We start from the raw sequence: 17,930 nt of genomic DNA on the forward strand, positions 1-17,930 counted from the left end.
ATCTAGCCATCGTCATCTCTGTTGTCCTCTCCTTCCTTAACCTTCTGTTTTACCCAACATGGAATACTGTCTTCTCTTTATGTGGCCAATTCATCTGAGTTTCTCATAAGGCACAGCAAATGTCCAGGTATCCCCATTTCCTTAAGGATTTGCTGTAGTTTATTATGGTCCACACTGTTGAAGGCTTTAGAGTAGTCAATAAAACACAGATAAATACTTTTCTGGAAGTCTCTCGATTTCTCCATTATCCAGCGTGGGTTAGCAATTTGCTCACTGGTGCCTCTGCCTCGTCTAAAACCAGCTTGTACATCTGACAGTTCGGGTTCCATATATTGCTGGAGTATTGCTTGCACGATCTTTAGAATTACCTTTCTAGCTTGTGAAAATGTTCGGTAATTTGAACAATCCTTTACATTTCCCTTCTTGGGTATGGGGATAAAAACGGATCTTAATCCAGTTTAAAGGTCATTGTTGTTTCTATTTTTTCCCCAGATCTGCTGGAAAATTGCATGCAACACGTTGACAGCATCACCTTTTAGAGTTTTAAACAATTCAGCTGGACTCCTGTCACATCCTGCAGCCTTATTATTGGCTTCACTTTCCAGAATGTCTGGCTCTGTATCGATGAGGGAGTCATTGCAGGTGTCTTCGCTGTTGGATCTTTCTGCAATTCCTCTGTGTGTTCCTGGCAACTCCCTTTGATGTCCTTTGCTTCTGTAAGGTCCTTCCCTTCTTTGTCTTTTCCTACGCTCATTTTACATGAAATGTTCCTTTGATTTCCCTAACATTCAGCAAAAGATCTCTTGTGTTTCTTTTTCCAATTCTGTTGGCTTCTTCAGCTTCAGTGCATCGCTCCTTTAAGAAAGTTTCCTTATATTTCCTTGCTATCTTCTTGAACTTTGTGTTCAGTTGGAGGTCTTTGTTCCAATCTCCATTTACTCCCTGGAATGTAGGAGAGTGAGCAGTGACCTTACAAACATGGTTTAAATTATGAAGGGCAGAGTAACTGACTCACTCCTTTATTTGTGTAATTCAGGTCATTGCCAGCAGGTGGAGCTTTCTGCCACCCAGACGGCAGACAAGAAGACGACAATCAACCAACCTCAGTCAGACTCAGAATGGACACAGGTATGTTCACTGAGCTCTTTCTCATTAAAACTCTGTCCTTATGGTGCACGTGTAGTCAAATTATCAATAGTTCAGAGGGACAAACATGGGCGATAACGGGGCAGAGAGAAAGTACCATCAAACGGGGTCATTGTTCCAACTGGTAAAGTGAATTTGAGCACTGGAACAATTCACCAGCTCCAGTGCAGGGACCTAACAACGGGAATGGTCGAATCACTCCGCTCACCAGGCAAATCTTCACCTGAGTGAAAAGAGAAGCAGCTTCTGAATAAGGTGGGTGTGGGTGAAACTCAGAGGAATAAAACAGCAGGCAATGTAACAGTCCAGGGAACAGATAGAATTTCTGTGCACAATGAATGCTGGGACCGTTAATAAGACTGATGTACAGATGGGTTTTGCGATGGATGTGCATAGCTCCCTGAAAGTGGCAACACAATTGGTAGTGTGCTAACGGCGAGTTGAGGTGTGAGTATGTATTTTTTTTAAGTTGTGCTGTAACTGGATGAACGGTGCTTAAGAGACAATTTTAGTATTGTGCACAGATCTGGTAACCACATCACGAGAATGATGTGGAGGGTCTGGAGAGGGTGCAGACGAGTTTCAACACAAATACCAGAGGGAATAGGTTTAAGGTCAGAGGGTAAAGTTTTTAAAGGGGATTTAGGATGCATGTTTTCCACAGAGAGTGATTGGTGTCTGGAATGTGCTGCCGAGGGAGGGACTGGAAACAGATACTCAGCAGCGTCTGAGAGGCGTTTGAACTCATGAGTCAGCCGGGAATGGAGGGATATTCACCAGGTTCCTGAAGATGGGATTAGTTTAAATTGGCATCCTGTCCGCATACGCATGGTACACTCTACTATTTTATGTTCAATGACCAACTACAGATCTGAACTCCGCAATCGCCGCCTTCCTGGCAAAATGTGAGGATCACCAGCTGTTCCAGTTGACGAGATTCTACATGGAGCGACTGGAGCAGGCGATTGAGGAGGGTGTGGAGGGAGTCAGCTTCATGTTAATGGGCGAGGATCACTTCACCGGGCGAGAGTATCACGTAAGTGGAAGGGACATACACTGAGTGTAGATTCTACAGAATCAATCACAGACCGACAGAACCGGTGTAACGGCACCTCTGGGCTGTGAAAATCCTGCAATGCTTGCGGTCAACATCAAGAAAAGAGATTTCACCTGAGGAAACCCTGAACCTTCATTCACTAATACCAGCCTCTCTCCAGTTTTCTGACCACGTTCATTTTTAGACAGGTTAGGATACAGACAATGACTGAGAGGTGAATTTAGTGATATGACACTTGACGGACATTGCAAGTGGACAGGGAACCTCTTTACACCACTCCGTTTGATAACACATCATGTTCCCAATGCTCGACCTTAATTGCTATTCACCAGTCTGTGTTCTTCTGATGACCCATGGGATTCCCACAAATCAAATATATAGTGACATATTTCTCAGCTCATTTCTCGAGTCTACCTTCAACCCCACCGTCAGTTGAACAGGCAGTACTGAATATTGTCTCTCTTTTCAATTGCTGGCCCTCTTGCAATTGATCAATATCCCAGCATGCCTCAGGGTTCTGTTACCATCTGTTCCTTGTGACTGTTCCATTTGGAGTTTGTAATTACCACAACATATACTGTTAACACTGGGAAATGCAACATTTGTATAACTGAAAATATTCCAAGAATCTACAGCTAACAGAGAATTACAAATAAACTGCTTTCCAATGGTCCTTGTGCTCCGGGAGTGCATTCACCTAACGCCACCTAGATTGAATTTTAATGAAGAGCCAGACACTATACCGAACACTACATTCCACATGAGGGAGCTGACAATTTCAGTCCAAACTTCTTACTCAACATTCCCACCAGCTGCTTTTGGTCTGTCACACATGCACAATAGTCCTGAATTTGCTGTCTGCTACTCACTGCCAGTTTCCAACTGTCGGCTGACACTGGACCCCACATGAAGCCTGGCAGTGAAGTGTGAACCTGTTGTGGTTTACCAGGGATTACCCCAGGGAAAATCAACAGTAACCCTGTCATAGCTTGATCTACCCATAGTCATCAAACTCTACAGTACAGCAACAAACTCTTCTGCCCATCTAGTCCACACCGACCTATTATCTGCTTAGTCCCATTGATCTGCACCCGGACTGGAGACGTCCATAACTCCCCCATTGAATGAACTTATCCAAATTGATCTTGAATGTTCAAAACGAATGTACATTGACTGATTCCGATGGCAGCATGTTCCACGCTCTCAGCAACCTCTGCGTGAACAAGTTCACCCTCATATTGCCTTTCACCTGTCATCGTTACCCCAAGATCTCTAATTCCAGTCCCACCCAACCTCAGTAGTAAATGCCTTTTCACACTTACTCTATCTATACCTTTCATAAGCCTGTATACCTCTGTCACATCTCTATTGGTCCTCCTACACTCTATTGAAATAACATCCTAGCCTATTCACACTCTCTCTATATCTCAGGTTCTCAAGTCCTGGCAACAATCTGTATTTTTTTGTGCACTCATTCAATCTTATTGATATCCTTCCGAGAGGTAGGTGCACACATTGCTTCAAATTAGTCTCTGCCACATCAGTTTCGACATAATATTCCAACTTCTGTATTCAATATTTTGATTTATGAAGGCCCATGTCCGAAAAGCTTTACAACGCCATCTACCTTCGACAACACTTTCAAGAAATTTTGGATCTGTATCACTTTGCAGGATCTCATCACACTTCCTGCTCTTGTCATTGGTACCAGCATGGACGACGACCTCTGACACCTCATCCTATCCTTAAGAAAGTTTCAGAGTCGATACGAGATATAAATGACGTTGGCAAGACACCATCCAAAATTCCTGTTCTTGTAAATAGAATCTCCAGTCTGTTCTCCTAACCATTGAATTCCCCATCAGTGCAGCTCAGCACTTCTCATCCCTTCTGAGTCACAAAGCCAAACTCAGAGCCAGAGGCATAATCACCGTGGCTTTCCTCTGCTAGGCCATACCCCAAAACAGAAATCCGTACACCTGTTACAGAGGAGTTTCCCGCAGTGGCTGCCTGTTCCCTTCCTTCTCCTGACAGTCACCCAGTTCCCTGTGTCCTGCCCCTTGTGTATAGCTCCCTCCCTGTATAGCCTGTCAGTCAATCTCTCAGCCTAAAAAATGATCCTGAGTTCACCCAGCTCCAGCTCCAATTCCTTAGCACAGTCTGTATTAAGCTGCAGCTGGATGAAATTCCTGAAGGTGTAGTTATCTGAATTTCTCCTGTCTTGCCGCATCCTGTAGGAACAGCATCCCACTATCCTGCCTGGCTTTCCCACTGCTCTAACAGTGAAAAAGAGAAGGGAAATGTTACCCAAGATCTACCTAAAGCCTCCGCCTCTCCTCACTGAACCCTCTCTGACACAAAGCATCAATAACCTACTCTATCTCTGGCTCACTCACACTACGTCTGCTCTGTTTAAACCTTGCCAAGTGGATAAGTACCCCACAATCTGTGGCGTTCAGAAAGTCATCACTGGCCACGCTAACTTCTTTTAAATTCTTTTTCCTGCTACGAACAATTGCTGTCAGTGATCTGTGACGAGCAGAATGTGCTGGGTCAGTCCATGTTCAGGGTAGATTTGAACCCATCCCTCCACTCCTCAATATATTTCCCATTGTTCATTACAGAGCATGACTGACCTCGCGGAGAAGGGAAAGCGAGCGGGCGCTTCCAAACTCCTCTTGGATCTGGTGATGGAGAAGGGCTCCGGGGCCCGGAGGGTGATGTGGGAATCCTTTGTGAAACTACATCACCATTTACCGAAGTTGAGCAGAATATTGGAGGAAATACGGGAACGTGGTACGGTGAACAATACACTGTGCGTTACAGATGTAAATGCTGATGAATTTACAGTATTACACAGAACAGACTTCATGCAGGTTAATTTTTTTGAACAGGTGACGGCCAGTTCGCCTACATGGACACTGAGCGGGGATTATCTGAAGTGCCCGCGCATCTGAAAGGTAAGTGATGGAATGGAAATCTCAAAGTCTGTATTTCACACTGAGAGTCTGAATACGTCTCTTTAGAGGCCTGTTTAGAGACTGTCAGAGTCTGGGAGACAGGTTTTTGTTGTTATTTCACACTGAGAGTCTGAATACCTGTCTTTAGAGGCCTGTGTAGAGACTGTCAGAGTCTGGGAGACAGGTTTTTGTTGTTATTTCACACTGAGAGTCTGAATACCTGTCTTTAGAGGCCTGTGTAGAGACTGTCAGAGTCTGGGAGACAAGTTTTGTTGCTGTTGCTGGAGGACAGGAAGCAATCTGCATTTGTCACAACACCTTTTCTGTAGGGCCGAATATCTGGAGATTTGACAAAACTGAAGCCAAACTATTCCAATTGGAACATCCAACTCCAGCAAGGGAAATCTCACACCTCCGATCCAAAGTGGAGCCGAGATTTGTTGTTATTCCTCCATAAGAACATGACATGGAAGCAGAATTAGGCCATTCAGCCCATCAGTCTGCTCCGCCATTCCATCATGGCTGATTCCCCGATTCCACTCAACACCTTTTCGCCATATCCTTTGATGCCCTGACCGATCAGGAACTTCTGCCTTCATTACACCCATGGACTCGGCCTCCACTGTAGTCTGAGGCAGAGCCTTACAGACAGTCATTACTCTCTGGCTCAAAGAATCCTCCTTACCTGTTGTAAAGGATCGCCCCTCAATTTTGAGGCTCTGGCCCCTAGTTCTGGATGCACCTACCAGAGGAAACATCCTTTCCACATCCACCCTATCTGGTCCTTTCAACATTCTGCAGGTTTAAAAGAGATTCCCTTGCATTCCTTAAAATTCCAGTGAGTACAGGCCCAAAGTTGACAAATCACACCTCATATGTTACCCCCTTCATTCCCGGAATCATCATCTGGAATCTCCTTGGGACTCTCTCTAATGACCACACATCTTTTCAGAGGCAAAGCTGTTGACAACACTCCTGTAGTGCAGCCTGACTACAGTCTTGTAAAGGCTCAGCATTTATATTCGATTCTCTTTTTTGCTGCCTTTACCACAGACTCGACCTTTAAATTAATCTTCTGTGAGTTTTGCTCGAGGCTCCAAGGTCCCTCTGAAGTCGCTCTGCAGCTCTGATTCTTGGACCTTCTGCCCATTTAGATAATAGTCGGCTCCTTTCACCAAAATGCATTATCATACATTTCCAACACTGTATCCAATCTGCCACCTTTTTGCCCATTTTTCCAATTTGTCTCAGTCCTGTTGCAATCGCACTACCGACCCCTCCACCTATCTTCGTATCATCCGCAAACTTTGCCACAAATACATTCCTTCCATCATCTAAATCACTGACAAGAAATCTGAAAGTCAGCGGTCCCAATACTGATCCCTGCGGAACACCACCAGTCACTGGCAGCCAACCAGAAAAGGCTCTTTTTATTCCCACTCGCTGCCAGTATCTTTCCTGTGACGCCATAAATTTTTATCTGGTTAAGGAGACTCATGTGCGGCAGCTTATCAAATGCCTTCTGAAAATCCAGGTAAATGGCATCCACTGACTCCTTTGTCCACCCTGCTTCTTACTTCCACCGTGAAATCTAACAGAACCATTGCTAACTTATATTGTCATTAGTCTCCAAGTACCTCGAAACCTCAACCTTAATAAGAGACTCCAACTCTTTCCCAGTCACTGAGGTTTGGCTAACTGGCCTATAATTTTCCTTCTTTTGCCTTCCTCCCTTCTTAAAGACTAGAGTGACAATTGCAATCTTCCAGTCCTCCGGGACCATGCCAGAATAAAGTGATTCTTCAAAGATCATGATCAATCCATCCGTCATCCCTTCAGCAACCTCTCTCAGATCTCTGGGATGCAGTCCATCTCGCCCAGGTGACTTTGCACCTTAAGAGCTTTCAGTATGCCAAGATGTTTTTCTTTTGTAATAGCAATGGCACTCACTCCTACTGCCTGTCACTCGCAGACTGCTAGTGTCTGGAACAGTGAAGATATATGCAGAGTGCACATTATCCAGTGTTCCAGCATGGACTCTCACCTCCCTTTTAATCTTTATATAACTGAAAGAAAAGTGTTTATTATCCTGCTTTATATTATTGGCTTTTCTGCCCTCATATTTCATCTTTTCCCTTCTTATCGCTTTTTTAGTTGACTATTGTTGTATGCCCTTTCCTCAGCTTTTATGCAATCCTTAACTTCCTTTGCCAACCATGGTTGCCTACACGTGTCACTTGAGAACTTCTTCCTCCGTGGGCCGTATCCATCCTGCAACTTGAGACCTATTCCCAGAAGCTTCAGCCATCTCCGCTAGTATCCTTCTCCAATCTACCTGGGAAAGCTTCTCTCTCGTGCCTCTGTAATTCGCTTTATTCCATTGCGATACTGATACTGTAAATTATGCTTCTCCTTCTCAAACTGTATTATAAATTCACTCATATTATGATCACTACCTCTTTATCGCTCTTTTACATTAAGCTCCCTCGTAAGATCAGGGCTATTACACAACACCCATTCAAAGATAGCCTTTCACTGAGTCCTCTCAAGCACAAGCTGCTCTAAAACGCTATCTCGTGGGAATTCAATAAATTCCCTCTCTTGCGATCTGATTCCAGACATTTGTTTGATTTTCTTATTCCCCGTGCACATTGAAGTCCTTTATTACAACTGTGTCATTGGCTTTAACACACGCCTTTTCCAACTCCCTTTTCAATCTCAACCCCACACATTCGCTATTTTCAGGCCAATATAGGATTCCTATGAAGTTTTTTTTTTAACTCTTACAGTTTCCTATCTCCACCCACAAAGCTTCAACATTCTCTAACCCTATGTCACCTCTTTATACAGATGTGATTCCACCTCGAACCAGCACAGCCACATCACCAATGCCTATGCCTTCCTGCCTGTCCTTTCCATAAGACGTAAATCTTTTAACGTTAAGCTCCCAGCTATGGTCTTCGTTCAGCCACGACTCAGTGATGCCGACAACATCATACTGACCAATCTCTAATTGCGCCAAAAGTTCGTCCACCTTATTCTGAATGTTGCGTGCATTTAAATACAATGCGTTTAGTCCTGCATCTGCCCCCTTTTGAATGTTGTGGATGTGGTACAATTGAACAGTTTGCTCTGTCTGTATTTGAACCCAGTCATTGGCTTGTCCTTCCTTACATTCATGTTAAACCCATCATCTACTTGTAAAACTGCTGGTTCATCCACAGCTCTATCGTCCTAGTTCCAGTCCCCCGGCCAAAACACTCCCAACAGCTCCAGTAAATCTGCCCGCAAGAATATTGGTCCTCATCGTCCTAGTTCCAGTCCCCCGGCCAAAACACTCCCAACAGCTCCACTAAATCTGCCCGCAAGAATATTGGTCCTCATCGTCCTAGTTCCAGTCCCCCGGCCAAAACACTCCCAACAGCTCCAGTAAATCTGCCCGCAAGAATATTGGTCCCCATCGTCCTAGTTCCAGTCCCCCGGCCAAAACACTCCCACCAGCTCCAGTAAATCTGCCCGCAAGAATATTGGTCCTCATCGTCCTAGTTCCAGTCCCCCGGCCAAAACACTCCCAACAGCTCCAGTAAATCTGCCCGGAAGAATATTGGTCCTCATCGTCCTAGTTCCAGTCCCCCGGCCAAAACACTCCCAACAGCTCCAGTAAATCTGCCCGGAAGAATATTGGTCCTCATCGTCCTAGTTCCAGTCCCCCGGCCAAAACACTCCCAACAGCTCCAGTAAATCTGCCCGTAAGAATATTGGTCCTCATCGTCCTAGTTCCAGTCCCCCGGCCAAAACACTCCCAACAGCTCCAGTAAATCTGCCCGGAAGAATATTGGTCCTCATCGTCCTAGTTCCAGTCCCCCGGTCAAAACACTCCCAACAGCTCCAGTAAATCTGCCCGGAAGAATATTGGTCCTCATCGGATTCACGTGCAACCCGTGCCTTTTGTACAGCTCCTACCTGCCCCGGAAGTGGTCCCAATTATCCAGAAATCTGAATCACTGCCCCCTGCTCCAAATGCTCTGCCACACATTTCTCTGCCACCTCATTCTATTCCTATTGCCACTGTCGGGTGGCACAGGCAGCAATCCTGAGATCACTACTTTTGAGCTCCTGTTCCTCAGCTTTTTTCCTAATCCCTGTGTTCGGTTTTCCAGACCTCCTCCCTTTGCTTTTCCTATGTCGTTGTTACCAATGTTTGTCACGACTTCTGGCTGCTCAACCGCCCTTCTCAGGATATTGTGAACGCGTCCAGAAACATTTCGGACAATGGCACCTGAGAGGCAAAGTACCATCGGTGTGCACAGAATCGCCTACCTGCCCTCCTGACTTTAGAGTTCCCTATTCCCGCTGCCATCCTCGTCAGCTTCCTGCTCTTCCGCACATCATCGGGGAATTGCCTGAGTTCATGGACCAGCTCCTCGGAGAAAAAGAGACTGTAGACCAGGGTGTGTTACATCGTGACTGGCTCAGCCTGGAAAAGGAGACTGAAATTATGTTCCTTTTCTGCGGCTCAGTACTGACAGCTTCATCGTAAAGGAGTGTCAAGAACATGGGGTCCATTGTGAGAGAAGTAAAAGTCAGTAGAGCAAGTAAATGCCCCCCTCACCCTCCACTGTTACCCTCTGCAGGGTTGCACACTTCAGCAGAAGCTGAGCAGTGAAAGCAGTGAAACCACCCGCTCCACACAACACTCTCCTCTCCAGAATCACGTGTGCACTTGGTGCTCGCTGGAACACCGGGGAATCTGCAAACTACCAACAGAGGGGAGAGTGGAGCCTTTAACAGCGGATCTGAATCAGATCAGAAATGTTTCTGGGCCGTCTTTCACTTTCAGACACTCTAATCTCCGATCACCCGATTTCACACAAACAGTGTCTTTCACAGGTATTTTTTTATTAAAGAAAATATGTTGTGAGCTCCATGTTCATCAGATCAGGCATTGACAACCTATTTCTGTCCGTCATAAGATGTTCGAAGGAAACACAAGGAGACTCTGCGGACACAGACTGAAACACTGAGAGTGAACACGATCCTGATGAGGGAGAAGGTGAAGGTTTTCCAGCTGGTTGATCGATATGCTGAGCTCACGGTCATTTCTACTGTTCGAGATCGGAGACTGGTGGAACATGAGCTGCTGGCAAGAGGCAGAGACCACGAGGAGTGGAGAGAAAAAGATCTCCGTGGTAACCTGGAAAAAATCCGGACTGATCAGTTATTCAAGAAGAGCTTTGTTCAAAAATTGAAAAGATCTGTCTTTAGAAACAAATCCGGGATGTCTGCAGCAGTGGCCGGAGTCCCAGGGATTGGGAAAACAACAATGGTACAAAAGATTGTTTATGACTGGGCCACGGGGAAGATATACCAACAATTCCAGTTTGTCTTCAGTTTCAAATTCCGGGATTTAAACTCCATTAACTGCAGAATAAACCTGAAAGAACTGATTCTGCATCAGTATCCTTACTTTGGGAATATTCTGGGAAAAGTCTGGAAACACACAGAGGGACTGCTGTTCATATTTGACGGATTGGATGAATTCAAGGACAAAATTAACTTTGTTGATGGTCGGAGAGACACAGAATCACAGTACACAGATCCTGAATTCAAGTGCAACGTGTCTGACATTGTGTACAGTTTAATCCAGGGCAAGCTGCTCCCAGGGTGTTCAGTGCTGGTGACAACCCGTCCCACTGCGTTACATTTATTGGAAAAGGCAGACATCAGTGTCTGGGCTGAAATCCTGGGATTTGTTGGTGAAGAACGGAAGGAATATTTCATCAGGTATTTTGAAGATCGGACGGTGGCAGAAGCTGTTTTCAAACACGTGAAGGAGAACGAGATCCTGTACACCATGAGCTACAACCCCTCCTACTGCTGGATCCTCGCACTGGCACTGGGCCCCTTTTTCACACAAAGAGTCAGGGACCCACAGCGAGTTCCCAAAACCATCACCCAACTGTACTCCTACTATATTTACAACATCCTGAAAAATCACGGCCGTGAGATTGAGAGCCCCCGTGATGTGTTACTCAGGGTTGGTCAGATGGCCTACAGAGGAGTGTCTGAGAAGAAGATTGTGTTTACACATGGAGATTTGATCAACTACAATCTGCAACCTTCCCAGTTCCTGTCCGGATTCCTGATGGAGCTTTTGGAGAGAGAGGATTCTGCCCAGAGTGTGGTGTACACATTCCCACACCTCACCATCCAAGAGTTTGTAGCTGCAGTCGCACAATTCCTGAATCCACATCCCGGGGATATCCTGAAGTTCCTCACTAAAGCCCACAACACGACAGATGGGCGATTTGAGGTATTTCTCCGTTTTGTTGCTGGTCTCTCCTCCCCAATGACAGCTCGGGGCCTGGAGGAGTTTCTGGGTCCATTTCCTCATCAAACAACCTGCCGGGTGATTGACTGGGTGAAGGAGGAGGTTAAACGCCAGAGTGGAAACACGAGGAATGAAGCTGGTAAAAGGAGCCTGCTGAACACATTGCACTACCTGTTTGAGTCTCAGAATCGTGGCCTGGCTCAGGCCACACTGGGATCTGTGGAAACACTTTCATTCAGTGGAATGACACTGACCCCGATTGACTGCGCGGTCCTGTCTCATGTCATCGGACTCTGTGATACAATAAAACACCTCGACCTGCAGGGCTGTCACATTCAGTGTGAAGGAATCCAACGGCTGGGACCCGGGCTGCACAAGTGCCAGGAGTTGAGGTAACTTGATTTATCTCTCACTCTGAACTGTGAAACTGTTCCATTGTGTTGTTTCAATGGAAAGGAATTTCGGTAAATTTGTAGTAAATCAGATTGTGAAGAATTATGACAAATGCCCAGGGGAACGGTCAGTAATTCCCCAAGGACAGGAGGGTTCTTTGGTTCCTTGTGAAGGGATGTTGGAGACTTCATCAGATCAGTGAACAATGACCATTGGTTTAATGGTAGTAAATCACAGGAATGGCCGTGTTTCTCGCTGCCTGTGACCCGTCCATTGACAATGTTCCTTCTCACTGTTACTGACACCCAGACCGACACTGACTGCAGCAGGTGGGTCAGAGATTCACACCCTCCTCCCGGTGAGGGACAAGAGACCGTCAGCAGACTGTCCCAGTGAGAAGGAAAGAAATACCATTGTGAGATTGTCCTCCCCTGCCCTTCCCCGTGTGTGACTTTGCTCACTTCCAGATACGCAAAGAGCGAGGGCGCATCTCCTCTGGGCCTCTGTTCAGACCCAACACACACATACAAAAAATTTCTGCATCCTCTTGTCTTGTAGGATTATAGTTTACCTTTGGAATCCTCCCGTGGGACCTCTCATCCCAATCCCCCTTCCATTCTTTGGAATCTTGCACACACCCCCATTCCTCCTGTAGGCTCTCTATTACTCTTTCCTCATCCTCCTGTGGGATGTCTTTTCCACACAACCCACACACCCCCCCCGCCTTCCTGTAAGATCTCTTCTCCCCATCCCCCTTTCATCCTGTGGAATCTCTCTTCCCCATTCCCCTTCCCCGTGTGGGATCTCTCTTCCCCATCCCCTTCCTCCTGTGTGATCCCTTCCTCCTTTGGATTCTCTCTTCCCCATCCCTCTTCCTCCTGTGGGATCTCACTTCCCCATCCCCTTCCTCCTTTGTGATCTCTCTTTCCCATCCCCATTTCACCTGTGGGAACTCTCCTCCCCATAGAATCATAAAATCATAGACCACTACAGCACAGAAAACAAGCCATTCAGTCCTTCTAGTCTGTACCAAAACCTTATTCCGCTAGTCCCATTGACCTGCACCCAGTCCATAACCCTCCAGTCCTCTCCCATCCATGTATCTATCCAATGTATTCTTAAAGCTTAAGAGTGAGTCCATATTTTCCAAATCAGATGGCAGCTCGTTCCACACTCTCACCACCCTCTGAGTGAAGAAGTTCCTCCTAATGCTCCCCCTAAACCTTTCCCCTTTCACACTGAAGCCATGTCTTCTCATTTGTATCTCTCCTAATCTATGCCTATTCGCATTTACCCTGTCTATACCCTCATAATTTTGTAAACCTCTATCAAATCTCCCCTCATTCTTCTACGCTCCAAGGAATAAAGTCCTAACCTGTTCAATCTTTCCTTGTAACTCAACTCCTGCACACCCAGCAACATCCTAGTAAGTCTTCTCTGCACTTTTTCAAACTTACTGATATCCTTCCTACAGTTCGGTGATCAGAGCTGCACACAATACTCCAAATTTGGCCTCACCAATGCCTTATACAACCACACCATAATATTCCAACTCCTATACTCAGTACTTTGATTTATGAATGCCAGGATGCCAAAAGCCTTTTTTACAACCCTGTCCACCTGTGACGCCACTTTCAGGGGCTTATGTATCTGAACCCCCAGATCCCTCTGTTCCTCCGCACTCTTCAGTGCCCTACCGTTATTGTGTATGTCGTACCTTGATTTGTCCTTCCAAAATGGAACACCTCACACTTGTCTGCATTAAATTCCATCTGCCATTTTCTGGCCAATTTTTCCAGTTGGTCCAGATCCCTCTGCAAGCTTTGAAAGCCTTCCTCGCTGTCCACAATGCATCCATCTTAGTATCATCCACAAACCTGCTGATCCAATTTATCAAATTATCATCTACATCATTGATATAGACAACAAACAACAATGGTCCCAGCACAGATCCCTGAGGCATACCACTAGTCACAGGTCTCCAGTCTGAGAAGCAATCATCCACTACCACTCTCTGTCTTCTCCCACACAGCCAATTCGAATCCAGTTTACAACCTCTCCATGGATACCTAGTGTCTGAACTTTCTGAACTAACCTCTTACGTGGGACCTTGTCAAAGGCCTTACTAAAGTTCATGCAGACAACATCCACAGCCTTTCCTTCATATGCATTCTTGGTAACCTCCTCGAAAAACACTACAAGATTCATTAAACATGATCTACCACACACAAAGCCATGTTGACTATCTTTAATCAGCCCTTGGTTGTCCAAATCCTTGTATATCCGATCTCTCAGAACACCTTCTGATAATTTACCTACTACTGATGTCAGGCTCACTGGCCTGTAATTACATGGTGTACTTTTGGAGCCTTTTTCAAACAACGGAACTACATGAACTACCCTCCAATCCTCCGGCACCGCACCCGTGGCTGAGGACATTTTAAATATTTCTGCCAGGGCCCCTGCAATTTCTACACTAGTCTCTCTCAAGGTCCGAGAAAAAATCATGTCAGGCCCGGGGGATTTATCTACCTGTATTCACTGTAAGGCAGCAAGCAACACCTCCTCTTTAATCTCTATATGTTCCATGACACTACTGTTTGTTTGCCTTAATTCCATATCCGCTATGCCAGTTTCCTGAGTAAACACTGATGCAAAAAACCTGTTTAAGATCTCCCCCATCTCGTGAGGCTCCACACATAGACGACCACTCTGATCTTCTAGGGAACCAATTTTGTCCTTTACTATCCTTTTACTCTCAATATACTTGTAGAAACCCTTTCGGTTTACCTTCACATTATCTGCCAAAGCAACCTCATGTCTCCTTTTTGCCTTCCTGATTTCCTTCTTTAGTATTCGCTTACATTTTCTATACTCTTCAAGTACCTCATTTCTTCCTTGTTGCCTTAACCTGCTAAACACCTACTTAACCAGATCACCAATATCCCTTGTAAACCAACGTTCCCCATGCCTGTTAACTTTGCCTTTAATGCTGGCAGGAACATGCAAACTCTGCACTCTCAAAATTTCACCCTTGAAGATGTTCCACTTACTATACACATCCCTGCCAGAAAACAACTTAACCCAATCCACACTTCCCATATCCTCCCTCTTTTCCACAAAATTGGTCCTTCTCCAATTCAGAACCTTAACTGGTGGATGAGTCCTATCCTTATCCATAACTATCTTGAAATTAATGACATTATGGTCACTGGACCCAAAATGTTTGCTTACACATACTTCTGTCACCTGACCTGTCTGGTTCCGTAATAGGAGATCAGGTACTGCACACCCTCTCTCGTTGGTACCTCAATATATTGATTTAGAAAACTTTCCTGAACACATTTGACAAACTCCACGCCATCTAACCCTTTCTCAGAGTGGGCATCCCCGTCAATATGTGGAAAGTTAAAATCCCCTACGATTACAACTTTCTTTTTCTTACATTGGTCTGCTATCTCTCTACAGATTTGCTCCTCCAATTCTCTCTGACTATTGGGTGGTCTATAATACAACCCTATTAGTGTGGTCGCACCGTTCCCGTTCCTCAGCTCCACCCATACAGCCTCTGTAGACGAGTCCTCCGGGCTGTCCCATCTACGCACAGCTGTGATATTCTCCCTGACTGGTAATGCCACTTCTCCCCCTTTCATCCCTCCGCCCCATCACCTCTGAAACAACGGAAACCCAGAACATGAAGCTGCCAGCCCTGCCCCTCCTGCAAACCAAGTCTTACTAATAGCAATAATGTCGATATCATTATCGTGCCAATCCACGCACTAAACTCATCTGCCTTACCTACAATACTCCTTGCATCAAAATAGATGTACCTGAGAACATTTCTATCATGTACAAACCATTGATATCTGTCTAGACAAGCAGTCCTCACATGACCCTTATCCTCCTCCACCTCATTATCTGCTCTAACACTCTGCCCCCTCCCCCTGCAAACTAGTTTAAAACCCCCGGAGCAGAACTTGCTAACCTACTGGCTAGGATGTTAGTCCCCTCCAGTTCAGGTGCAAACTGCCCAATTCAAACTGGTCCCACCTCCCCTGGAAGAAAGCCCAATTGTCCAGAAACATGAACCCCACCCTCATGCACCATCCCCTCAGCCACGTATTTAGCTGCATTATCTTCCTATTTCTAGCCTCACTAGCACGTGGCACGGGTAGCAATCCACCTGTGGGATCTCACTTTTCCATCCCCCTTTCATCCTCTGGGCTCTCTGTTCCCACTCCACCTTCCTGCTGTTGGATCTCTCCTCAGCATCCCCCTTCCTCGTGTGGGATCTCTCTCCCCCATCCCCCTTCCTTCTGTTGGATCTCTATTCCCCATCCCCCTTCTTCCTGTTGGATCTCTCTTCCCCATACCGCTTCCTTCTGTGGGATCTCTCATCCCCATCCCCCTTCCTGCCGTGGGATCCCTCTTCCCCATCCCCCTTCCTTCTGTGGGATCTCCCTTCCCCATTCCGTCCTGCTGTGGGATCTCTCATCCCCATCCCCCTTCCTGCTGTGGGATGTCTCTTCTCCATACACCTTCCCCCTGTGGGATCTCTCTCCCCCATCGACTTCTTCCTGTCAGATCTCTCTTTGGCATGCCCCATTGTCCTGTGGAATTTTAATTCCCCAACCCCCTTCCTCCTGTGAGATTTCTCTTCCCAATCCCACATCCTCCTGTGGGAACTCTCTTCCACATCCCTCCTCCTCCTAGCCAATCTCTCAACCCCTTCCCACGTCATCCTGTTTAATCTCTCTCTATATCCCCTTTCTCCTGTGGGATCTCTCTTCCCCATCCCCCTTCCTCCTGTGGGATCTGTCTTCCCCATCCCCCTTCCTCCTGTGGGATCTCTCTTCCCCATGCCTCATCCTGCTTGTGGGATCTCTCTTCCACACTCCCATGCCGCCTGTGGGATCTCCCTTCCCCATCCCTCTTCCTGCTGTGAGATCTCCCTACCCATCTCCCTTCCTCCTGTGGGCTCTCTGTTCCCTATACAACTTCCTCCTGTGGGATCTCTCATCACCAGCTCCCTTCCTCCTGATGAATCTCTCTTCCCCATCCCCATTCCTACAGTGGAATCTCTCTTCTCCACCCCTCATGCTCCTGTGGGATCTCTCTTCCGCATCCCCTTTCACCCTCTGGGGCCTCTGTTCCCATCCCACTTCCATCTGTTGGATCTGTCTTCCCCAACTCCCTTCCTCCTGTGGGATTTAAACTCCCCACCCCTTTCTTCCTGTGGGATCTCTCTTCAATATCCCATTTCATACAGTGGGATCTCTCTTCCCCATACACCTGACCCCCGTGGGGGCTCTGTTTCCATCCCTCCACTTCTTACGGGATCTTGCTTCGCCATTTCCCTTCCTCCTATACATCTCTCTTCCCCATTCCCCATCCTCTTGTGGGATCTCTCTTCCCCATCCCCCTTCCTCCTCTGGGATCTCTCTTCTCCATCCCCCTTCCTCCTGTGGGATCTCTCTTCGCCATCCCCTTCCTCCTGTGTGATCTCTCTTCCCCATCCCTCTTCCTCCTGTGGGATCTCTCTTCCCCATCCCCCTTCCTCCTGTGGTTTCCCTAATCCCCATCCCCCTTCATCCTGTGGGATCTCTCTTTCACACCACCCTCCTCCTGCGGGACATCTCTTCCACATCCCTCCTCCTGGCCGATCTCTCAACCCCTTCCCCCTTCATCCTGTTTAATCCCTCTCTCTTCTCTCCCCTTCCTCCCATGGGACCTCCCTTCACCATCCCCTTCTTCCTGTGGGATCTCTCTTCCCCATCCCCCTTCCTCCTGTGGGATCTCTCTTCCCCTTCCCACATCCTCCTGTGGGACATCCCTTCCCCATCTCCCTCCTGTGAGATCTCTCTTCCCCATCCCCCTTACTCCTGTGGGGTCTCTCTTCCCCATCCCCTTCCTCCTGTGTGATCCCTTCCTCCTTTGGATTCTCTCTTCCCCATCCCTCTTCCTCCTGTGGGATCTCACTTCCCCATCCCCTTCCTCCTTTGTGATCTCTCTTTCCCATCCCCATTTCACCTGTGGGAACTCT

General features: G+C 46.7%; 1 protein-coding gene across 2 annotated transcripts in view; it reads left to right on the plus strand.

Moving 5' to 3' along the window:
• LOC140720344 (NACHT, LRR and PYD domains-containing protein 3-like) overlaps positions 1 to 17,930 on the plus strand; it is a 53,213-nt gene that overhangs the window by 8,864 nt on the left and 26,419 nt on the right. For both annotated transcript variants that reach the window (XM_073035207.1, XM_073035205.1), the window contains exons 2-6: positions 1,037 to 1,128; positions 2,016 to 2,182; positions 4,828 to 4,999; positions 5,098 to 5,163; positions 10,137 to 11,886. In XM_073035207.1, the coding sequence (XP_072891308.1) occupies positions 1,119 to 1,128; positions 2,016 to 2,182; positions 4,828 to 4,999; positions 5,098 to 5,163; positions 10,137 to 11,886 (2,165 nt within the window). In that variant the 5' untranslated portion in view covers positions 1,037 to 1,118. The remainder of the gene's footprint in view (positions 1 to 1,036; positions 1,129 to 2,015; positions 2,183 to 4,827; positions 5,000 to 5,097; positions 5,164 to 10,136; positions 11,887 to 17,930) is intronic.

Source organism: Hemitrygon akajei, unplaced genomic scaffold (genome assembly GCF_048418815.1).
Source record: "Hemitrygon akajei unplaced genomic scaffold, sHemAka1.3 Scf000041, whole genome shotgun sequence".
NCBI lineage: Eukaryota > Metazoa > Chordata > Chondrichthyes > Myliobatiformes > Dasyatidae > Hemitrygon > Hemitrygon akajei.